At 43.1% G+C, this 24098-nt stretch overlaps 3 protein-coding genes across 3 annotated transcripts; 1 reads left to right on the top strand and 2 right to left on the bottom strand.

Annotated features, from left to right (window-relative positions):
* The first annotated feature begins 5919 nt into the window (after nt 1-5919).
* LOC128745575 (prostaglandin reductase 1-like) lies at nt 5920-7199 on the top strand. Its single transcript, XM_053842656.1, has 2 exons — nt 5920-6110; nt 6178-7199. Exons 1-2 carry the CDS (start codon nt 6005-6007, stop codon nt 7056-7058), a joined length of 987 nt encoding a protein of 328 aa, XP_053698631.1. The 5' UTR covers nt 5920-6004; the 3' UTR covers nt 7059-7199.
* Nucleotides 7081-7652, bottom strand: LOC128745586 (5-hydroxyisourate hydrolase). The gene is made up of 2 exons (XM_053842666.1): nt 7278-7652; nt 7081-7216 (listed from the first exon to the last, which is right to left on the bottom strand). The coding sequence occupies exons 1-2, from the start codon at nt 7533-7535 to the stop codon at nt 7127-7129; spliced, it is 348 nt and encodes a 115-aa protein (XP_053698641.1). The 5' UTR covers nt 7536-7652; the 3' UTR covers nt 7081-7126.
* Nucleotides 7653-16255: 8603 nt separating this feature from the next.
* On the bottom strand, nt 16256-18822 carry LOC128745145 (F-box/LRR-repeat protein 4). Its single transcript, XM_053842145.1, has 3 exons — nt 18294-18822; nt 17398-18215; nt 16256-17170 (listed from the first exon to the last, which is right to left on the bottom strand). Exons 1-3 carry the CDS (start codon nt 18585-18587, stop codon nt 16390-16392), a joined length of 1893 nt encoding a protein of 630 aa, XP_053698120.1. The 5' UTR covers nt 18588-18822; the 3' UTR covers nt 16256-16389.
* Nucleotides 18823-24098: the final 5276 nt, after the last annotated feature.

Below are 24098 nucleotides of genomic sequence, written 5' to 3' on the forward strand. Positions count from 1 at the left end.
CCGGGTCCAAGCTGAAAGTTCCTCCCATCGACAATGGTAAGGAGTATACTAATCGATCGTTTCAGAAACGAGCGTGTCAACAGGACTGTCATTGGGTGAACGAAGTGCATGCTGCTCAAGGTAAAGTTACCGACATCCTGCTAGGCGGAAGCGGTAGCAACTTCGACATACGTCATTAACCGTTCATCTACCTAAGGTCACAAATTGATGCCAGTGGAGGCCTCCCACAAATCTGTTCGCAATTGGTGATAGTCGGCGGAAAATGATTTGGGACAGCACTTTATAGGCGGCATTAACACGGTGATCGCTCGATAGTTCTCACAGACCAACTTGTCGTCCTTTTTATAGATCGGGCAGATAATCTCATCTTTCCACTCCTCCGGTAGCTGTTCCGTGTCCCAAATTCTAACAATTAGCCGGTGCATACAAACGACCAGCTTTTCTGGCCCTATTTTAATAAGCTCTGCTTTTCTCGCCGCCATGGTCCTCCGCCTGGGCGCCATTCAGGCGTTCGTCGAAGTGCTGCTTCCACCTATCGGTCACCTCACGATCGTCCGTCAGAATACTGCTAGTCTTATCCCGACACATGTCGGCTCGCGGCACAAAGTTTCTGGTAGAACTTTCACGTTTACTGAGAACGATGCAGCCGCTTCAACTCTGCATATTCCTGCTCTTCCAGGTAACGCTTTTTCTCGAAAGATTTGGTTTCGCTGCATCTTCTTCTGTTTTTGTCTTTCCACGTTCTGACGTGTGGCACTACGCATCTAGGCCGCCCACGCAGCGTTCTTCTCACCCATCACCCTCCTACATTCATCGTCAAACTCGATGCAGCTCTACGCTACACTGCTGATGGCTGTTTTGATAGTGTTCCAACAGTCCTCGAGAGGGGCTTCGTCCAGCTCGTCCTCTTTCGGCAGCGCAGCTTCGAGTGAATGCGCGTAGTTTGCAGCGACGTCTGGCTACTTCAGCCGTGCGAGATCTTGCCGAGGCTGTCGTCGGTACCGAATGTTGTCCACAATGGAGAGTTTTGAGCGCAACTTAATCACCACTATGTAGTAGTCCGAGTCAACGTTAGCTCTTCGATAAGATCTGACGTCGATAATGTCTGAGAAGTGCCAACCGTCGATCAAAACGTTTTCTATCTGTGATTCTGTCTGATTTGGTGATCTCCAGGTGTACTTGTGTAGGAGTCTGTGCTGGCAGAAGGTACTACGTACGGCCATGTTCTTGAAGGCGGCAAGGTCGATAAGTCTTAGGGTACCGCCAGAGTAAACGCGATGCGACTTCGCTCACATTCGTTTAAATATGCAGCATTTTTTCGACAGAAGCAGGGCTGCGCATTTAAACGAATGTGAGCGAAGTCCTTAGCCTCCCAGTTTCCCGTTTTCCTTAGCCTCCCAGTTGGCTTGGAGGTATGACGCTGCTCGAATAAGTCAGTCGTCGTATGTTCGAATCTCAACTAGGCGAGACTGTTAAAGTCAATAGGATCGTAGCAACTGGCCCTGCAATTGTCCTGCACTCTAACAGCTGGCTGTGAAGTCTGTCGTATAAAAACAGAAGGTCAAGTTTCGATAACGGAATGTAGCACCTAGGCTCTGCTTTGCTTGAGCGAAGTTATGTCGCGTCGCTGTCGCGTTTACTCTTTACGAGGCCTTAGGCCCATTTCATTGGTCAGCTGGTGTGAGCTGAAGCTCCTCCTAGCCGTTCTGAATATTGAAATGCCCGCTGACGATCTTGATATCATGTTTTGGGCAGCGGTCGTATTCAGTCTCCAACTGTGCGTAGAATTCATCCTTGTCGTCATCGGTACTTCTAAGGTGAGGGGTGTGCACGTTGATGATGCTTATATTGAAGAATCGGCCCTTGATTCTCAACCTGCACATTCGAGGATTGATTGGCCACCACCCAATCACCCGTTTCCACATCTCGCCCATCACTATGAAAGCTGTACCCAGCTCCTGTGTGTTGCCGCAGCTCTGGTAGATGGTATGTCCATCTCTGAACGAACGTACATATCGTTGAGCTCTTCCAGCACACCTCCTGCAGCGCTACGACTTCGAACTTGCGGCTCTTCAATACATCAGAGAGCACGCGAGTACTCCCATGGAAGTTGAGAGATCGGCAGTTCCACGCAGGGCTTAAAAAGGGATCGCAAGTTGAATGTGACTGCCGTGAATGCGAACTTTCCGCATTCAAACTCCGATTTTTGAACGATCATTTGGCCGTTTTTTTAATCCAGTCAATATGCCGCTTGCGCTGCTGCCGTCGTACAATTCATGCGGCATCTCAGCAAAAGCAAACAGTCAATCTCCCGTTTTGGTTTGCGCTTTGAGAATATAAACTGCAAACTGACTGGAAGCATACGGTGACGTATTTTTTCGTTTCTCTTTTTGTCTCCAAATCGGCTGCTCACAGTAATAGTTTGTCACCCGGACGTCGGTCCGACGCAAGCAAAATATTCGTTTGTATTGGACGGAGTCCGACCGACTTCTTCCATGCACATGTAGTGGTTGTTTTTTTTGTAGTATTGAATCATACGATTGTGCGGTTGCTTTTCGTTAGCGTGGTGATTGCCAGTCATTTGACTGTTTTGCAGTCATTCGCTGCTCCAAACGGTAAAGGTAACTTGATCGAAACGAAAATGTCAAAAAGCGTTCATTCTGTTGCGTGCATTCGGCGTTTGACTGAGCAAACTGCCAGTTGTTTTATGCATTTCGTTCGTATTCCACCTCTAAACGGACGGTGTGAACTTGAATGCGCGTTGGTGTGACTGCGGTAGAAAAAAGGATCGGTCGAAGCCCTGGTTCCACGTCCCGAGTTTCCAATCCATAGTCCTTTTTCATCGCGTGGGACTATTCCGATTGTTCCAGTAAGAATTTCCTTGTTCTTCTTTCCGTGCTTTAGTGTTTTCCGTGGTTACTGCTTGCAAAGCCTGCTACACCACCCCCTGTTTCGCCGGAGGGCCAACGAACCTCGAAAGAACCCTTCTTTCCTGGCGGCACATGACCTTGGCTTCCACCGGGGTTGGTTACCCGATCTCCACCAAAGTTGCTCGTATCCCGGCTGGTACCACGAGGAGGTAGGAACAGGAATTGCCGAATAAGAGGCTATGAACCACTGTAGGGTCAATTTTATGCCTACACGTGCACAAGGCACCGACGGTACGCATTATTCAGCCGTTTACCAGCCCAACCATTATTCTGTGGCTCTTAAAAGGTCCGATTGGTGGATGATTTATAAAACTTGTTTTGAAATATCTACTTACCAAGTATACAGGTCTAGTACAGGACATGATTAGAGATGACGAGCTTATCTAAGTCTCCTGGATGCATTAAATTTCCAAAAGTTTGACCCTTGGGAACGCTTGTTTTATAGTGAGTCAAACTAGAAATCTCGGTAGGAATTCGTTCGAAGATACTTTTTTTGTTTCAAGATTTATCAGTGCAAGAGTAAATCTGCTTCAGGACCTTTTATATGGGCGCAGCGTTTTCTTACGCCGAATTTTCTTATCACCCTTGGTGATGTTTTATGGTACGATCCTTGCGTGACTTTCACCATTAATTTTCGGAGCTAGCCGGTAAAATTCACGTACTATACGTTTGAACGCTTCGTATATGTGATCAAGTAGTCTTCGACCGTTTTTTCAGATTCTATCATTCAATCATCTACGTAACTAAAGGGCGTAGCTTGTCGATACACTACTAGCAAGCGGCGAAACTGTTACTGTTTTTGCAACATGTAGCAACGAAAAATGATAGTGTTTTGTGTTGCATTTCAGTATGTCTGGAAGGACACGGCATAAAACTAATAGCTAAAAGCTAAAATACCCAAACTATATATATAAAAGTGAGCGTGAGTGTGTTTGTATGTATGTTCCACCATAACTCCAGAACGCCTGGGCTGATCTCCACCAAACTTGACATACATATTCCTTGAAATAAGAGGATCAGCACGGGAGGTTGATAAGATAGTAACAAGGGGGAGGCCATAACTCCGAACTGCCTGGACGGCTCTTCATCAAACTTGGCACACATGTTCCTTGACATGATGATTCCCTAATGCACTGGGAATAGTTGACAAAAGGGAGGAATCCCTAACAAGGGGGGAGAGATCTAAATAAGTAAAAGGGGTTGCGTTTTCATGCATCTAAACCGATTGCAGTTGTGCAACTTACTTTGAGAAAAGAGGGCGGTTCTACCGAGGAGGAATATATGGTAACTAAACCTTTGTTTCGTTTCCACCATAACGATTTTCTTTGAGCGAACCGATGCATAATTAGCCGAGGTCCGACGGTCTCATATAAGGGGAGATAAAGGTTCAAAAGCGGTGCGTTTCTCTTGCATTTGGAACGATAGCAGTTGTACAAACTGTTTTATTTCTGAAAGGGAGAATAGGCTGGTCATTAAAAAGGGGAAGGTTCAAAAACGTAAAAAAGCTTTGTGTCGATTTTGCCGAGAAGAAGACATTTATAAGTGGTTGAGGGACAACGTGAAAGGAACTGACAAAGAGAGTAGACATATTCAAATGAAAAAAGGGTTTTGTTTCTTGCATTATGAAAGTTTTCGTTACAAAAACAGATCTACAAGTGACTGAGTGACAAAGGGCCCCCGAGTGAGATCGGGCAAACAGCTAGTATTCAATAAAATAGCACAAATCAGACTGAAAGGTTGTAAAAACGATGGATTTCACTCCCACAGCTGCCTGATAAATGCAATAGAAGTAATTTAAGTTCATACCCGAAAATGCGCTCTTGTAGACATTCATAAAGCTTAGAATGTTGCTCGGGATAAGTTCATACCCGAAAATGCTCAAACATGATTGACTGGAAACTAACTAAAATCGTTCGACCTTGCGTAAAAATTCCAGCAGTTTGCTGTAAATAAAGACCCATCTTTCTGTAAAAACCACAGAAAAGGCACACGGTTTGTGAATCGATTGGTATGTAATCCAGCAAAATCCGTTCAGAATTGATTGAGCTTTTATCGTTCAAAATCTATCAGTTTTTCGTGTCACGATCATTTTTGTTTTCGTAGCATGCCACCCTATTAATGTAAGACGTAGTCCAACGTCGAGAACATTAAAAAAGTACGGTTTGAGAGGAAAAGTCCTCAAATGGTTTGAGTCCTATTTGACAGACAGACATGAGGTGTGTAAATCTGGCGAACAAATGTCATCGCCACTGAATGTTCCTCTTGGCGTGCCGCAAGGAAGTATGCTGGGGCCACTTCTATTCATTCTGTACATAAGCGATGTGAATTAAGCTATAAGATTGTGTGAACTACATCTCTTTGCTGATGATCCTGCAATATTTTTCAATCAAGGGAACCAAATAAGAGAAAGATTAATTCAAATAACTAAATGGCTTAAAATAAAGAAATTGAAACTGAATGTAAAGGAAACTAAAATGAAGATTATCTCAAACAGAAAGAGATTGAACTTGGAGAAAGTCAACGTTGATACCGAAGGAGAATTGATTGAGAGAGTAGACTTTAAGTAGACGTGGGAGGGAAAGTAACAGACACGGTAGGTGATCACATGAACATGCTTGGTATAGGATTGCTGTTTGGAACCAACGAAAGACGTTCGTAGGATTACTTTACTCGCCGAATGAAGGCAATCCGGCAGCGCCAGCGACATTTGTTTGTACGATGAGTAGAGCAAATGACGGGAAAACCGTGGTAAGGGTAAGAAACTAAACTCTTGAAATTATAATTTTATGTTCATGATACATAACCGGCAAATTGGGTGACTAAACTCTGCCTGATTTTTGCATGGTCATTAAAACAAAAAGAGAATTAACGATTTCGTCAATTAAATTATCAACTCACACTGTCACATATGTTTATCGTCGCTCACCATTGTATTGCACGGAGTAAAAAAAAACGATAGGATGACCTGACACAATCAGTAAAACACTGATAAAAAGGTGCGCAATTGACCGCTCCCGGTCTCATTCAGTTCGTTGGTTGTTGTCAACAAACATAGTCGAATTATACGGCAAAAAATGGTTATCGCTAAAAAGTGGATTTATGCTAAAGCATTTTCCGGCTATCCGACGGCGGATAATTTTCGCCTGGAAGAGGAAACTCTCGGCGAGCTTAAAGAGGATGGTAAGTTAACCTTTTTAATTGTTAGTCACCATTACTCTGACCGTGAATGGCGTTATCTTGCTTGCAGAATTTCTCGCTGAAGCCATCTTTCTGAGTGTGGACCCGTACATGCGTCCGTACATGCTGCAATACCCGGTCGGTTCGGTTATGATCGGCGGTCAGGTGGCTAAAGTGATGGAAAGTAAAAATCCGAAATTTCCTACCGGAAGCTACGTTCACGGAAATTTCGGTTGGCGTACACACACCGTGTGTACGCCAAGTGTTGGTGACCGCAAGCCGTACGTATTGCCGGACTTCGGCAAGGAACCACTTTCGCTTGGTGTTGGAGTACTCGGAATGCCGGGCAATACGGCTTACTTTGGGTTTCTAGAGCTGTGCGAACCCAAGGAAGGCGAAACGGTGGTCGTCAGTGGGGCTGCCGGGGCCGTGGGAAGTCTTGTCGGTCAGATTGCCAAAATTAAAGGATGTACCGTTATTGGAATCACCGGGACGGACGAAAAATGCGAGTGGATCAAAACGATTGGATTCGATCACGCCATCAACTACAAGACGGCGGATATCAGGGAAGAACTGAAAAAGATGGCACCCAAAGGGGTTGACTGTTATTTCGACAACGTTGGTGGAATAACCACCGAAATCGTTCGCGGTCGGATGAATACTTTCGGACGAATTTCCGTTTGTGGAATAATTTCCAGCTACAATGAGGAAAGGGCGAAGGTTATCGATCCACAGCGGGATTTTGTTGGAAAGCAGCTCAAGCAGGAAGGATTTGTTGTTTCACGTTGGACTGCACGGTGGATGGAAGGGATTGAACAGAATTTGAAGTGGATTCAGGAGGGTAAAATGAAATACAGAGAAACAATCACGGAAGGTTTTGAGAACATGCCGAAAGCATTCATCGGAATGCTTAAGGGGGAGAACATTGGCAAGGCAGTTGTCAAGGTTTGACAAATTACACAAATGTTTCGTTTCATTTTTCCATTATTTAATCTAATAAAAGTCAGTTCAAATCAAACTCATGATCCTCTGTAGGTTGAATACCCAAACGGGTTCAAAAGCAGCGGAATGTGGTAATGTTGACTGGCATCTTTGATTGTGAATACAATCTAAAAAGTACAAACAATATAAACTAAACCATTCCTGAAAAGTTCAAAAACAAAACTTTACCTCCACAAACGGGTACAAAGTATCCGTTTTCAGCTGCTCATAATACTGTCCCACCTCGAAGCGAAGCTTGTAGGTCCCAACCCGGAACGCGGTCGGTTCGTCAGCGAAGAAACCCCGGTATCTGCCGTCCGAATCGGTATGGCCTTCTCCTTCTTTGGCCCAGCCGGTGGAGGAATCCGTCTCGCGGTACAAACTAATGGCCACATTCGGTGCCGGTTTTCCACGGCTTGTATCGAGAATGTGCGTCGAAAGTCCCATATTAAATGAACGATTATCTTTGCCCCACAAAATCACCAGAAGACTGACGACTGAGACAGCAGTGTTCGGTCTCAAATGAAATTTATGATAAGACCGACTGGACTGGTGGCTGCAAGATTAGCTTCGTGTGGCAACTAACCGGTGTTTGTTTTCTCACTCACATGATGAGGAATGTTCAACCGGTGTCTGTGTGATGTGTGCGTGCGTGTAAGTTTTGGATGCTGCTCTACGCGCTATACACTGAGCTGGACCAGCGTGGTCAGATGAACGGAATTTTTGCTATTTTGTACGTTGCATGGAAATTTAAAAAAGTATACAGCCTTATTCTGTCTGACGGCATAATTTCGATCGAAACTGTTTCGAGTTGTTGAATGAATTTTAATTTCTTTAAATCGAAAAACCGATCTATCAGAATATATTCCGATATATATCGGAACGTCAGGTCCATCAGTCATGCTATCGTACTGCTGCAACACGTGACATTTTGGTTGCGGAATAGTGACTGTACCAGCCTTGGTTTACTCACGGGACTTCAAGTCGAACAACCGTGTTGCTGCATTACGTTAATATAATGGATTAGAAAAAGGAAAATTTGCTGGTTATGAACCATGAATATAAAATCTCTTACCCTCACCACGTTTTCGGTGTTTTGATTCCTTTTCAGTTGATGATGCAATTTTTTTACCCAGGATAGCTAAACTCATACGGTTAGGCGCTTGCACTGGAGATAGGTGATCATGTGTACCACCATTTAGTCTCGAAATTGCAAAGGAATTCTCGAGGAATTCCCAATTAATCTTGTAGGTATGTCACAATAAACGATATGCTGAACTTTGCACGCATATCCATGCTTCGTTTGAGTCCTAATATTCTTAATCGAAAGTACCAAATCGTCTAGAATTTTGTTCTGCAGAGGCAGATTACTGCCATAGCACCTTGACTCAATTGGTATGAATTCATAACGTCAAACCATTTGTTAATGATTTCAATCCTTTTTGCCAGTAAAATAGCTTCTTTGTACTCGCTAAAATGCCTTCGGAGGTTCACGGCAGCTGTATGGCAGAGGAGCTCCGCGGCTAGTCTTACATTTTGTCTTTCCGCATGAGTTACTGTTACATGTCTCAAAGAAAGTTTCCTTTGCGTCGTCCTTTGCGAATAGTTTTTTAACGTAAGAACTACGTTTTTGTTTTCTATATTCGGTTGCACTTTAGAAATACCGCTTATGAACATGTAACGAAAAGTGGTGACATCTTGCATGCTTGTGACTCAGCCATTTTTCGATGGATTTTAGAGATACTTCCACCAATCGATCAGAAATTCTTTTATGTATTGATTGATATACAGAATATAATACAAATTTATCGAACCACTTTTAAAATGACCATAAATATTAGGCACTGTCAAAAATTAACGAATCAGCCGATAACTTGTAAGCATGCTTTTGCTTCCCAGACCCGGTAAGACATTCTTATATACCTACAATTTCGTTTACTTTGATTCTAGAAAAAAGTGACCGTATCTCGCCATCCTAGCTGGGCAGTAATCATTTATTTCGATAAAACCTCGACCAACTAGATGTCCTGAAAGTAAACAATCTTGCGAGGCCGTGCATTTAATGACAAATATTTTATGTTTTGAGCAAGTACCCTACGCCAATAAACATATATCATTTGTAAACTGGTGTGTAGTTGTCATTGTCAACCAATTATTTAAAGTTCCCTGGTGCTACAAGTCACGCAAAAATCTGCAAAATACGATATCACCCCCAGTCAGCAAAGGAGATTGTGGTGGTTTAACTCTTTACAGAACTTCAAATTTTATGATTTGATAATAATACTACACATCAAGGTACAGGTATTTAGAAAATTTTATCTCGACCTCATCTAACAAACATTATAAATTTGCGTAACCAACTGTCGAACATTTGAAAAATGTCCAGCATTGTCGAATTTTATCAACTTTCGTAGTTTTACGTCAGCAAGCTCGTGCCCCTAGGAGGCACAAACCTTCATATTTTTTGAGTATTTGGCAGGAAAATCTGAAACTTGAAGCTGAGGGCTTACATACAATGCCAATCCTAGAAAACTTCGCAATTCCAGTACGGTCGTAGGTTCGCGAAAGTTTCTAATGATCTTTACCTTTTCTTCATTCACATGAAACCCATTTTTGTCGAGCTCGTGATCGAGGAATTTAAATCTAGTTTCATCAGACTCGCACTTTTTGGTATTTAATGTCAGATTGTTTGATTTGAGCATTTGTAGGACTTTACTAACGGCCTCCCGCAACTCCTCTAGACTGTTTGCGAAAATCAGTATGTCGTCTATATTCTTTGAACCAATTGAAAACAATCTTTTCCCTTCGCGACTGCACACATTCCGCTGATCCAGTTTGTAAGCCCATGTCATTTGCCGTTAACCGACCGAGGAGCGATCGAACTCCTTTTAGACGACATGAAGTTATGGCGGTTCCGGACGCGATGATTTCTGATTCGAATAGGCATTCAACTGTCATGGGTAATTGAGAACCGTATGTATGTATGAAGTCTTTCACGATCTTAATTCTTAAGTTCCATTTGACCTGTCCCAAAAGCTTGCTTAATTATTACCAGTCTGATCCACCAATAACATTTACGTCCGCGCCAGAGTCGATTAAAAATTGAATAGGTCGGCACACATCTTCAAGCGAAAGCATATTTACGTGCTAAAATAGGAGAACTTTAGAATGAAACTGAATGATTTTTTTGACGTAGGACTACGTCTTACGGCAAGTTTTGAGATAGGGTGTCATTCCAAAAAATCGAAAAATGCGAGCGTCACGAAAAATGAAAGGTTTTGAGCGCTAATAGGTCAGCGGTTTTCCAATCGATTTTCAATATTCTTACACCAATTGATTGGAAAATCTTCTAAGAATTGACCCAAATAAAGAAAAGTGTGGATTCTTGATGTTGAACTATTGAAAAATTGAAAATAATGAACCTATGTTTCACCAGAATTCTCGCTTCGTGATTGGTTGTTGGAAATGACGTCATCAAAGTACAAACGCGTTTTCACGTTTCGGCTTATAATTCAGTCAATTTTCAATAGATTTCCAAGATATTTACACCAATTGATCGGGAAATCGATTGAAAATATTGAAAATATAGAAAACTATTGATTTTGTTTTTGAAAATGAATTTGAAAAATTTTTGTTTTTGAATTGATTTTGAAAATTTGAATTATTTTCATATTTTTGCCTTCCCTCGTCAGTGCTTCCCTAGCACGGATGACAGAAATATATATGATATAAGCTATGGGTTAAGCTTCCTTATGATTGTATTTAATTTACGCCCTATAGAATCCGATCGAAAATTGTTGAGCTTCAGCTGTTGCTGCTTTCCACGGATAAGGCAACCAAGGCATGCAAATTCACCAAGCGAGGTGTTGGAGCTGGAGCACTCAATGATCGCTGCCGTGATGGAATATCTGGCAACAGGAGTTCTGGAATTGGGAGGACAAATGCTGCTCGCGACAACGAAACGATCAGAATTATCGTCACTTGCAGCTGGCCATCCGCAACAACGAAGAGTTGAACAAATTGCTGTCCCGTGTCACCGCTGCTATGAGAAGTGTCTTTTCAAACATTCAAACTGTTTTGTTGCTGCCCAAGAAGACGGGAAAAGAAGGCTTAAATTTCCGGCATATCACGTTGAAAAACCGTTCTTTTAAGAACGAAATATTTGTTCATGAAGATTTGAGGAATTTTCTCTCACAGATTTAAATTCTATTTAACTTAGATTGATCTGATTATTCGCTTCTTTGCAATAATTTTAACCGATCGCCTTGCGCTGCTGTTCGCTTGTTGCTGGTGGTTCATTTCGTTGCCGTGATGGCATAGTTGACTGCTGAAGTCCTGGAATTGGCAGGAAATATGCTGCTCGCGACAACAAAACGATCAGAATTATCGTCACTTGCAGCTGGCCACTTGGAGTGGTATTTCTCGTGATTCAGGACCATACACGAACGGTTTCGTTGATCTCATAGCTGCTGAGGCTTTCCGGTTGGTCCGTTGCAACAAGCCGTGCCTGGTTAGCGGTTATCGGTACTCCAATTTACCGAACAGAGAATTACGTTACATGCGTTAGTGCAAGTTTATTGCAAGCAGGAGTTATGATAATCAAACAATCGGTTCTTTTAAGGGCCACACAACGATTGAAGAGTTTATTATATTTTCTTGCCCAGTTATTACCATAATTAACACAGTCAACGAGAGAAAAGTTGAATTTTTCGCCATTGCGGACGACCAACCAATGACGGTAATAAGTTTTCTGGTCACAGGTGACATTTTCTGCGACTTCCAATACGTCTGCAGGTTGTAAATGCTTTATCCGTGTCCTTTTGTAAGCCGCAGAAAAGTTGCGCAAAATTTTCAACTTTTTGAAAACTCGCGCGTACCGTCTACCGATTACCAAAGGAAAAGCACTATTCAACGTAGAAACATATACAAATTTATTTACGGATGTAGCTTGTATACATGAAGAATCGTATTATTATATACATGGATACATCCTACTATCGCTACAAAGAGACTTACGTGGTCCTACGTCACCTATGCGGTCGTGTCTTGTGCACAACCCCTCTGATTTTTTAATGAAGTTTTGAAATTTATTTCGGGTTTATTTGGCTGTCTTTGGATAAAAATGGCTGATTATTCCTCGTTTTTATCTCCTGAATGTGTTTTTTTTTTCGGCAAACAACTGCAAAGTGGCTGCGCTCAAAAAATAAATTATATTGTTGTCGCAGTGCTGGACAAGGTTAGTTCTAGTGGGGAAAACGATAGGATCTTAACATCTGGAACGACGTCAACGATCCTACTACAGTAGATCTCGGCGGTCTGGTTAGAAGCTAATTAAAGAAGCTGCGAATGGACGAAACTATCTTGATCGTCAGGATGGTGTTGGCCTGCTTTTTGCTCCATGCTTGCGAAAGCATCGTGCTCAGCCGCAGTATGAGTCATTGCACAGTAGTCCAGCAGCGAAAATTAAGTGGAAAGTTTTTTGTGGTTCAAAATAGCTCCCCACAATGTTCAGCAAAGTTGTACAACTCTACAGGACAATTAATACGAAATCAACGACAAAGTTCCAGTTTGGCTTGTAAACACATAACACATAATAACTTTTTATAAGAAAGAGATAGAAGGATAATTCCTTCTACAAAGTTGTAGCTAAAGATTATATAAGTAACTTTGCCAAAGACATAGTAGGCGTATTTTTAGGCGTTTCTACCTTAAGGCAATATATATTATAGGTCTTGCCGTAAGAAGGCTTTGAATTTAAGTATTTTGAATAATTACGTATTGTAATACTTCAGTAGAGTTCAAAAATAGTGAAAAGTAAACATCGTTGCATTTAGTTAACATTAATTTTTTAAGAGATATTCATTGACAGTTATACCAATTTCCCGAAGAGAGTTGACAGATCTGTTGGTGTCTGATAACAGCTCTCTTTTACCTCTTTGCCTGTTTTGATATATTTACCTGTGATTAAAAAATGACTTATAACTAAAATAACAGTTAACAATATTATGTATAAAATAACCAATAATTTTTTTGCTTTTTTATTGAAAATTATTTTTAAAACATTATTGATGGTAGATTGAGTTTATTTGCAAAATAATGAAAATTGAACGATAGATATTTATCAAAAACAGCTGGTGCTGATAGAAAACTGATGTTATATCCGGAGTTCGAAGACTATTTTACGTGACAATCAGAAGAAATTGTGTCATGGTACGACAAATTTCTTTTTTACTACTGATATGTTGACTTTAATCGTCTTCAAGAAGATATTGGAAAATACTGCATAGTAGAAAATGGTCAAACATGAAATAATTAAACTGAAATTACTCGAGTTAGAGAAAAAACCAGTTTTTTATTTTCACATATGTTTGAGATAAAACTCCAAGCTTTCAGAAACGGCCAAGCTTGATTTTTTTCGTTTGCCCCTTTTTGAGATATTCTATTCCAAAATAGACTAAAAAAACACAGGAAAAACATTATAACTCGTTATACGTATGAGTTTTCAACATACAATGTTCTACAAAAATATGTCTTTTGATAAGATAACCAACCAACCAACCAACCAATGCATTTGAAGTAATCAGCGAAAAGGTGATTTTTGAGAGGTCTTGTTGTAAAACACCCTGTGAGTTAGAAACGCCTAAAAATACGCCTACTATGTCTTTGGCAAAGTTACTTATATAATCTTTAGCTACAACTTTGTCGAAGAAATTATCCTTCTATCTTTTACTTATAAAAAGTTATTATGGATTATGTGTTTACAAGCCAAACTGGAATTTTGTCGTTGATTTCGCATTAATTGTCTTTTAGAGTTGAACAACTTTGCTGAACATTATAGGGAGCTATTATAAATCGCTTAGCCGCAAACTGTGCCTTGACTGGAAGTAGTTTCGTATGTTCGTCACAAAGATACGGTACCAGTTGGTATCCGTGAGACTAGGCCTTAGTTTTCAGCTCTTATAACACCTTGTAGTTTGTTTCCGGTTGAGAGAAATAGCAACTGTGATCTTCGAACAATTTTCGATGTAAAGCAGCAGGGTCATTCCAGCTTCGGTCGATATCCTGAGGTGCAGGAGTACTTCCTTGGAAAAAACTTAGAGCCTTCTGAATATCGGCAAGAACATTTTCCATTCCTTGCAGTTGGTCGTTTATTTTTGAAGGAGTATTTTCATTATCAGTTGCGTCTGGACTTTCGATGTTCGCGTTTGGATCGTTATTTTCGTTCTCTACGTTTACGGACTCGATTACCGATGCGGCAGTGTCTGAGCTCCCTTCGGTGGGACAAATATTTTGGTTAGAATTGCAATCTTTTCCATGTCTTAATTTGCTTCATCCAGGAATTCCGAATTGTAAGTTAGGTTATTCCGAAACATGTGACACGTTAGCACATGGTATTAATTTTGTCTTTTCTAGGTGATTTAATAATGTAATATTGCCAAATATTAGTGAGCGGACACGCCAATATTCTACGGACGTCCCGTTCAGCTGCTGATGACGACCCGTTCCGCTTAAAATGCTGCGGACACTCCGCTTTGCTTCATAACCTTCAAATCTTCAATCTTCAATGATTTCTATATCTCATAGTCTACAAATCGATATTTAACCAATCATCTCATAAATGAAATAAACAATAATACTTACCAGACTATAAGAATTCAATGGCAGGATCGCCAAATGTAGGCTTGGATTAGTAAATTTTACGTGCTAGAATTGTGCTCCGGAAAACACGTGTTGACCGGTTGCGTGAAAATTGGGAACTGTGCGTTATTCAGAGCCAACGGTTGCTTGGTAACCTTCCACGTGCTGAGTCGACAATTGTTAAGTTGTATGGGAATGCGTACTATGGTTGGATATTTGAATATATTTATTTGTACTTTTATATTACACGTGTTGATGCACCTCAGTTTTAATCATGCGATCAACTACCGTACATCCGATGTGAAAGCGGAACTGAAGAAGCTACATCATACTTCGATATCGTTAGTAGATACTTAAACGGCAATATCCGGACGGCGGATAGCGATTTGCCGAGCTGTTTCGAGGTACAAACATGTACCGAGAGAAATCGAACATCCACAGTAGGACACCGTCAATAAGGCTTCGTCACAAATTACGTAACGCTTGGAGGGGAGGGAGGGGGGTCAAGTTTGCGTTACTTTTTGTTACATAGGGGGGAGGGGGAGTCCGAAGAATAGTTACGTAACAAAATTATGAATACCAAAAAACAGCTGCAAAACGAAGAAAGGACGTGTTGATGGTGTGAAACAGTGAGTTGATTTAGACTGATGGAGATTCAAATTGAAAATTCCAGTTTGTAGCTGATGAAGACCATCCTACTACATTTCCAAATATTGTGTATTCAGGACAAAATTGAACTTCTGAAAAAACGGCAAACGATTTTTCTTCCGTACCGTACATTAAACCTAGTGTCGGAAGTAGTGTGCTGTATAGCACGTCTCATTTGCTATAGCGCACTACTTCCGACACTAGGTTTAATGTATGGTACGGAAGAAAAATCGTTTGCCGTTTTTACAGAAGTCCAATTTATCACTGGCGACACAATGTTATGGTTGAAAACCAATTAACCTCAACATGGATTAGTGCCTGATTGTCGTTTTTAACATGATTTTGTTCAATTTATTAAAATTATACGATTTATGTGAATTTTTTTCAATGCCAAGCGGGGTGGGGGTTTGGCCAACGTTACGTAATTTAATGGGGGGGTTATGCCAAGCGTTACTTATCGTTACATAGGGGAGGGAGGGGATAAAAAATCCGTAATTTTTGCGTTACGTAATTTGTGTACCACGCCTAAGCATCTTACGCAGGAGGGTTTAAGTGTGCACCGTTGGGCCGATAGATGGCTCAAAGGAATCGTGCAAAACAGACATGGGCTTATGGAAAAGGGCATCCGTTATCCACATGCAGGGTTTTTAAAATATGCTACAAGCATTTATTCAACTGATGCGCGGCGAAAGCATCGACAAAACCATCGTACAAGAGATGAGATAATAAGTACCTAGCAATAATCAAACATTGTTTGCTGGTCGTTGTTGTTATTTACATGGGTTTTTGAAAGACTTTGTTTTGCATAAGAGAGTCTTCAAATACAGTCGAACAATTTCTCTTTTTTTGTCATTTGAATAAATATTAGTTTAGAACGAATCATAGATTAATCTCATCGGTGAGTAAAAATCACTCTTATCAATCGAAATGTAAAAATATCAGGTTACCTTTCAGTTAAATGGAATGCCTTCGGAAGTTACAATCACAACCACTCAACGGTGCGGTTTCCCGTGCATCAAAATTCTCCACGCTGCGGTCCGAAGTCCATTAGGCTCCGCTTGATTGCTACGTCGAAGCAATCCCGCCACAGACCGATCTGCAGCTCGTCCAGATTATCACAGAAGCTCAAATCAAGCAGTCGGAGCCGTTTGCAGCGGCACAGCAGCCGGTAGCACATCTCCGTCGAGATGCCCATGCTGCCCATCAGGTCCAACTGCTCCAGCTGTTTGCAGTGGTTTGCGATGGCTTCCAGATCGCGATCCGTTAGACCACGGATAGCCGCCAGGTAGAGTTTCCTTAATCGAGGACAACTTCTAACCAAGGCACGAAGCGACTCACCGGGCGTGGGTTCCTCCCGGAGGCACCACCCAAAGTCCACCTCCTCCAGTTCGGTGCACTTGGCCAGTGCTTCCAACCCGAACGAGGTAAGCGAGTGTGATTTCCACATATCCAGCGAGATCAGTTTTCGGTTGTGTTTGGAGATCTGAAGTGCCACTTCGTCCATGCTGACATCCAGCGAGCAGAAGGCTATGTTCAGATGGCGCATTTTCTCGTTCCGTGCCAGCACGCGGACCAGCGACAGGGTATCGATGCTGGTTCGGCTTAGATCTAGGCGCTCCAGGTTCCGAAAGTGAACTAGCGCGGCGAAATCTTCCTCCGGTGGGGTGTGGTTCTGCAGCGTGAGCTCACGCAAATTTTCCATGCAATTGGTTGCGATGGTCTGCAGGCTGTTGGTAATGAATTTACAGGAATCCAACCGAAGGTGGGTGAGGCTGCCGCCGCAGGCGGCCATGAAGCTGAAATGTTCAAAGCATAATGTTAAAACCAAAAATCACGAATTTCTGAAGGGAACAATCACAGTAGGCTGATTGCTAGTGACAATGACAAGTGTGTGGTTAGGTTCCGAATAAGTTTTTCACAAAGTGCAGTTAGAATAGAAGCAATTAAAGTTAGATCAAGCAAAAGTGCTTAAATTTTTATCTATTTTGACAAAAATTCCGCACACAGGTATGTAGATACTCACTCTTTGAATTCGCTCGGTAGAATCGCGTTGAACGTTCCGCACCAGGAAAGGTCCAGCTTCTTCGTGTAGGCGCAACGGTTGCGCAGCGAACGCAGCGTACCGGACGTGGCGCAGTTCCAGTACGGCCGAAGGTTGACTTCCGTGTAGAGCAGCGAGTTGGCTGCGATGATCTGGTGAAAAGTGCGGCAAACACCGCCACAGCGGAACAGAGATCGCAGATCGAGGAACGACGTGATTTTAAACAAAATCTCGTACGGCATTTGATCTAGGGTAAGTTTCGGTTCTTCGGTAGGAGTGGCACAGCGGCTGCTGTTGGACAAACTGTCCGTGGTTGAGGTTTGCTCCTCTTCAGTGGAAATCGTGTTTGCTTGAAGATTAAATATTTGCAGCTTCTTCAAGTTTGGGGTTTTGTTCGGTACGTTCTTTCGACCCACGAGTAGAATTGCATCAATCTGGGTGAAATATTCTAGACGATTATTGTTGAACTCTAATCGAATGTATCGGGTAGGATTGGGACATTCTTTTAGGCGGGGACAAAACTGTCGAGCGCGGTTACGCGCAATTGGGGATAGACTACCGTCCGAAGCCTCTGCTAGGTCCCACAAGCAAATCCATTGATCTGCTTCGGTGTAGGCCCAAATTCGGACAATGCCTCCTGGGTTATATGTTTCAAAAACTGTTATCGAATCGGGATAGACAGGCTCCTCAAAACGAGCTATGATAAAGTCATCCACATGAAGGTCGCTTTTACCAACACGTGCCGGACTAATCTCATTGACAGCCGACGGTGCCAGCTTCCACCAGGGACCGTAAGTGCGCTGCAATAATAACAACAGCAAAAGTTAGATAACACACAACTTAAAATAACATTAAATTTTTGATTACGCTCCACTCACAAAGGCAAACGTTTCGGGAAAATCACCATAGTCCGGATACTTGGAAGGCTTCCCGGTTACGTTGTAAGCCGTGTAGGAAATGCTCGTATCGCTGCCATACTGGGAGCTAAAATCTACCACGTTCTGGGCGTACTGCTTGATGGTGACCATCGTCGTCCGTTTGTCATCGTCCGGTTGCTCGGCAGCACCGGCCAGCTGCAGGAACACATCCTCCTCGTCGTCTTCGGTCGTGTCCTCCAAGTAGCTGCTCGATTCGTCACAGTCGGAGGACGTCAATGAGTAATCGCTTATCATTTCCCTCTCTCAGCGGACTTGTAATTTAATTTGCAAATTTTTCTTAACACTTGATCACAAAGTTTTGCAGTTGGATATCTGCAAATGGTTCGTTTCACTTGTTAAGGAACATAACCCACGGGTATTTAAATGCAGGACTCTTAAAAACCAATTGCACTACGATTGCTATCACAAATAAAGTTAACTATTCAGCTTTTCTACAACTAATAATGTAATGACGACGACAAATGCAATGGCCAGACTGGACTGGTCAGTGGCAGTGAAGAAGCAAAACAAAAACACAAACACTGAGTGCAGTCAAGTGACAGCGACTTTTAATGCATCAGGGCAGGATGCAGGAGCAAAAAATGCAAAAAATGCACTTGCACTCAAGCTTGCACCACTTATGTCACTGTGGAGCAGAGATGCCAGATGTAAAATCATTATTTATTTTAAAGTGTTACAAGTTTCACATTTAGAAAATTGTGAATTGTGAATGTACCAAATCAAACGAACACTGTTAGTGTTGAAAGTTCACAATTTTTGAGTCTGCTTTTGAGAAAATGTCACAGAATCAGTTTATGCGTGTCGTCGGAAGACGCCGGTGGCGAAAAGTAAAAGCTTTGTTTTTTTTTGCCATGGTGACATTTGCAAACTATACTTGGCATCCCTTACGATAAATCAACTGTGAACTTTTACTTGTCGGACTGCAGTGCTGCTGAGATTCCTTGTGCGGCTGTGAAATGAAAATTAACCGCCGAGTCGACATTAGAAAAAAATACCACACGTGGTCTAACGAAAAATGAATTGGCTCTCAGTTTTGTTTTTCTATTTTGAAGTTACATTTTATTGTAAGTATATTTTTCACCATTTGTTTATTGAATTTAAATTAGTACATAATTTTAATAATCGATCAAGACCAGTGCAATGTACGCGATTGCGGATTTCCGGATAAAACCGCCGCGATTGGATAAAGCGCTTCGCTGGTAACAAGCATCTCTACAGAGACTGTAGATCTTCAATCCTCTACACGTTGATTGATAGAGTTCAATTTTCTGCTGGAATTTTCGGCTGGATCATTTTAAGTATAAATTAAAAAGTGATCTCAGTAAGGTAAGAGCCGTCACTACAGAGACTCATAAATAAAGGTAACTCCGTTTTGTTTCAAAAGTTTAGCGGTTTTTGAGTGTCTTGGCGCGTCTGCAATCTATAGTCTCTGTAGCCGTCCCGTCACCAGAAGTCAGACATTTTATTTCCATTTCTTTGTTGACCTTACGTCCTATGACAAGGCCTGCGTAACGTAATTCCTCCATCTCCATAGATGGAGTCCATCTAATTCGGTCCATGGCAGCTGGTCTCCAGTTCCGCGGACACACATTGCTGGCCTTGCTACTTCGCTCGCTGTGCCCCTCTTTCGTTTTGTTCCTACTGGATTCGATACGAAAATCCTTTTTGCAGGATAGTTGTGCAACATGTCCTACTGGGGGGCTCCGTAGCCGCAAGGTTACCGAGTCTGCTTTGACCAGCGAGTGGTCATGGGTTCGAATCTTAGTAGGATCAGGCCATTCGATGTCAAGTGACTTTAGCATGGGTTTATTATCAGGCCTCTGATTACCCTTTCTTCATGCTGAATTCTATATGACCCCCATAAAAGCACTCTTGACAATGCAAAAAGTCACTCTTATAGTTAAAATGTACTGGTCAGTCTCGCCAGGGATTGCTGTAATTGGAGCCAGCGCCCCGCATTTCGATCGCCGCTCGTCTTATAACACCTTCAAGCGCAATGTTGAATAGCAGGCAGGAAGGACCATCTCCTTGTCGAAGTCTCCTGCGCGATTCGAATAGGGTCAGACAATCCACCTGAGATTCTCACACAGCACTGGATTTCATCCATCGTAGCCATGGTAAGTCTAGTAAGCTTACCCGGAAAGCCGTTTTTGTCCAAAATTTTCCATAGCTCTTGTCGGTTTACGCTATCATATGCGGCTTTGAAATCGATGAACAGGTGGTGCGCTGGGACAGGATGAAGATTTGGTCCGTTGAAGACCAACCCTCCATGAAGCCGGCCTGGTAACTTCCCACAAATCTATTGGCTTTTGGCGATAGTCGATGAAAGAGGACTTGGGACAGCACTTTGTAGGCGGCATTCAGGATAATGATTGCTCGGTAGTTCTCACAATCCAGCTTATCACCTTTCTTGTAGATAGGGCAGATAACCCTATCTTTCCACTCCTTCCACTTGTCCGGGCCCATTTAAATAGGTTCCGCTCCAATGCCATCCTTTCCTGCTGCTTTGTTGTTCTTCAACCGCTGAATGGGTTCTTTAACTTCCCTTATCGATGGGGGTGGCACATCTTCGTTGCTTGCTACACCAATGTGGTCACTTCCTCCGCTATCATGGTCTTTCGCCTGCACGCCATTCAGGTGTGCATCGTAGTGCTGCTTCCACCTTTCGATTACCGCATGGTCGTCTGTCAGGATACCTCCATCTTTATCTCTACACATTTCGGCCCGCGGCACAAACCCTTTGCGAGATCCGTTGAGTCTCTGATAGAACTTCCGTGTGTCGTGAAAGCGGTACAGCTGTTCGGGTTCTTCGCACTCCTCCTTTTGGTGGCGCTTCTTCTGGAAGAGTCGGGTTTGTTGCCTCCGCTTCTGTTTGCATCGTTCCACATTCTGACGGGTTGCTCTACGCAGCATTTGTACCCGCGCTGCGTTCTTCTCAGCCAATATCTGCTGGCATTCCTCGTCAAACCATTCGTTACGTCGATTGGGTGCCACACGACCTAGGACGTTCTCCGCTACGCTGTTAATGGCTGTTTTCACGGCATTCCAACAGTCCTCAAGAGGGGCTTCATCCAGCTCACCCTCTTCCGGCAGCGCGGTCTCGAGAGATAACGCGTAGTTTTCGGCGACCTCCGGTTGCTTCAGTCGCGCTAGATTATACCGTGGCGGGCGCCGGTATCGTATGTTGTTCACAACAGATAGTTTATTACGTATCCTTACCATTATTAGGTAGTGATCCGAATCAATGTTAGCGCCCGGATAGGTTCTGACGTCGATAATGTCTGAAAAGTGCCGACCATCTATCAGAACGTGGTCGATTTGTGATTCTGTCTGGTTGGGTGATCTCCAGGTGTACCGATGGTAGAGGTTACGCTGGAAGAAGGTACTTCGTATGGCAATGTTCTTGGAGGCGGCGAAGACGACAAGTCTTTTCGTTCGTTTGCGGGTGAGCGCTGAACCGTTCAATCACCGGTTTGAATTCCTCCTCCTGACCAACCTGACCATTCCAGTCCCCGATGATAATTTTGACATCATGTCTTGGGCAGCGGTCGTATTCAGGCTCCAACTGCGCGTAGAATTCGTCTTTGTCATCATTGGTACTTCCGAGGTGACGACTGTGCACGTTAATTACACTATAAAAGCTGTGCCCAGCTCGTGTGTATTGCCGCACCTCTGGTAGATGGTATGGCCATCTCTATACGTACGTCCCATCGTTGCTTTCAAGCATACCTCCTGCAGCACTACGATGTCGAGGAAATTTAGAGATCGACAGTTCCATGTTCCTAATTCCCAATCGTTAGTCCGTTTTCGTCGCCTGGGTCTTTGCCGATCTTTCCGATTAGAGTTATTATTATGACTTACGAAGTCCATTGCTTTGATTTTTTTAGCGGTTTAGGCTTGCAAAGCCCGCGACCAACCCCACAGTATCGCCGGAGGGCCAACGAAGCTCGAAGGAGCCCTCCTCCCTTGTCAGCATACGACCTTGGTTTCCATCGGGGTTGGTTACTCGATCTCCACCGAGGTTGGCCGTATCCCTGCTGGTACCACGAGGAGGTAGGGGTAGGAGTTGCTAAGTAAGAGGCTGTGGACCACTGTGGGGTCTGTTTTATACCCAGTGCACAAGGCACCGATGGCACGAATGACCCAGCCGTTTACCAGCTCATCTAGCATATAATGAAACTGATTCGTGATCCATCTTCGTGAAGCGTAGCAGCTGCATATAAAGATTCCATTGGCTTTGGCAATTACGAACCCCTCATGCGATCTGTCTAGAGCTGGTGGATTAATGCAGGTTTTTATGTGAAATTACCCAATAATGCTAAAAATAATAACCCAGAACAATTCGTGCGAGCAAACATTTGCGATCCGCGTGGACACGATTCACCGTCGTCTTCAAGACGGTTCCTCGCGAGAAGCCCCAATGTCCAAAGTTTCGGCTTTTTCTCACATTCAGGTAAGTTCAATAATACATGAGCCATATAGGTTACTCCTTTTACCGAAGTTCTAACGAAATTTAAAATTTTTAATAATCATCGATGAATGAACCAGGGGTCCTATTTCTAGCATATAGCTTTAAAATAGACGTTTCGACAGCTCGTCTAATAATTCACGAAATGTGCAGCATATTGTCTGGACCTGACCTGAGATTCAACCGGATCCAGGAGAAGATCGATGCTACTCTCCGGCGGCAGCAAGCTGGATCTCATCGAGGCTCAGTACGAGGCGTTCTCGTGCAATGTTTTGCACGACGGCGTCTTGTCCGACCCCATCAGGGTTACTGCTGGCGTGAGACAGGGCTGCATTTTATCACCGCTTTTGTTTCTCATCGTTATGGATGAGATATTAGTTGGAGCAATTGACAGTAGACCAAATGGGGGAATGCTTTGGAATTCTCCAACGATGGAGCAGCTAAATGACCTCGACCTAGCCGACGACATTGTCTTGCTCGCACAACACCGAAACGATATGCAGAGCAAGTTAGATGACCTCTCCGAGAGCTCTCAGTCAATGTAGCAAAAACTAAGTCGATGGCAGTGAACATTGACAATTCTACCAACTTCACAGCAGCGGGACAACAAGTTGAGCAGGTAGACGTCTTTCAATATCTTGGTAGCCAAAGAACGCCCGATGGTTGTGTCAAGCCTGATATAGCCACACGGATCAGGCAGGCCAGGGGTGCCTTTGCAGGTCTGCAAAACATTTGGCGCTCAAACCAGATCACTCTACGTACGAAAACCCGAATTTTTAATTCAAACGTTAAATCCGTACTGCTGTATGCCTGTGAAACGTAGTGCGTCTCAGCGGAGATAACGCAAAAACAGCAGGTATTCATTAACCGGTGCCTGGTGGCCTGATAATTGGATATCCAATGAGGAACTCCATCATCGGTGTCTTCAACGGCCGATAGCCACAGAAATTCGCGAAAGTAGATGGAAGTGGATTGGACACTCGGATCGGACAGAGAAGCACTCGACTGGCATCCACAAGGACATCGTGGATGGTCCATCCTAGACGGGTTTTTACTCCGATTGGCTGGAACAACGTACCCTCTTTACTCCTTAATACAAGGCTGACTGATGCGTGTTTCAGTCCTATGAGGATTTGTGGGCGGACATTCTTATATGATTCTATCGGTAAGTTGCGCAGGTGTGCGTAGCGGTGAGTCACCTCAGCCATATCGAGAGACTGATACGGGAGCAGCAACTCCTTTGTGGTACGAACTCCAGTAAGATTGTATCGTTTAGC

This window comes from Sabethes cyaneus, chromosome 1 (assembly GCF_943734655.1).
Source record: "Sabethes cyaneus chromosome 1, idSabCyanKW18_F2, whole genome shotgun sequence".
Classification (NCBI taxonomy): domain Eukaryota; kingdom Metazoa; phylum Arthropoda; class Insecta; order Diptera; family Culicidae; genus Sabethes; species Sabethes cyaneus.

Coding starts and splice junctions, on each gene's coding strand:
- LOC128745575 (XM_053842656.1), top strand. CDS start 6,005: ATGGTTATCGCTAAAAAGTGGATTTATGCTAAAGCATTTTCCGGCTAT. Junction 6,111..6,177: donor CGGCGAGCTTAAAGAGGATG/GTAAGTTAACCT, acceptor TCTTGCTTGCAG/AATTTCTCGCTGAAGCCATC.
- LOC128745145 (XM_053842145.1), bottom strand. CDS start 18,587: ATGATAAGCGATTACTCATTGACGTCCTCCGACTGTGACGAATCGAGC. Junction 18,216..18,293: donor TTCCCGAAACGTTTGCCTTT/GTGAGTGGAGCG, acceptor TTATTATTGCAG/CGCACTTACGGTCCCTGGTG. Junction 17,171..17,397: donor CTACCGAGCGAATTCAAAGA/GTGAGTATCTAC, acceptor TGAACATTTCAG/CTTCATGGCCGCCTGCGGCG.
- LOC128745586 (XM_053842666.1), bottom strand. CDS start 7,535: ATGGGACTTTCGACGCACATTCTCGATACAAGCCGTGGAAAACCGGCA. Junction 7,217..7,277: donor CTTTGTACCCGTTTGTGGAG/GTAAAGTTTTGT, acceptor TGTACTTTTTAG/ATTGTATTCACAATCAAAGA.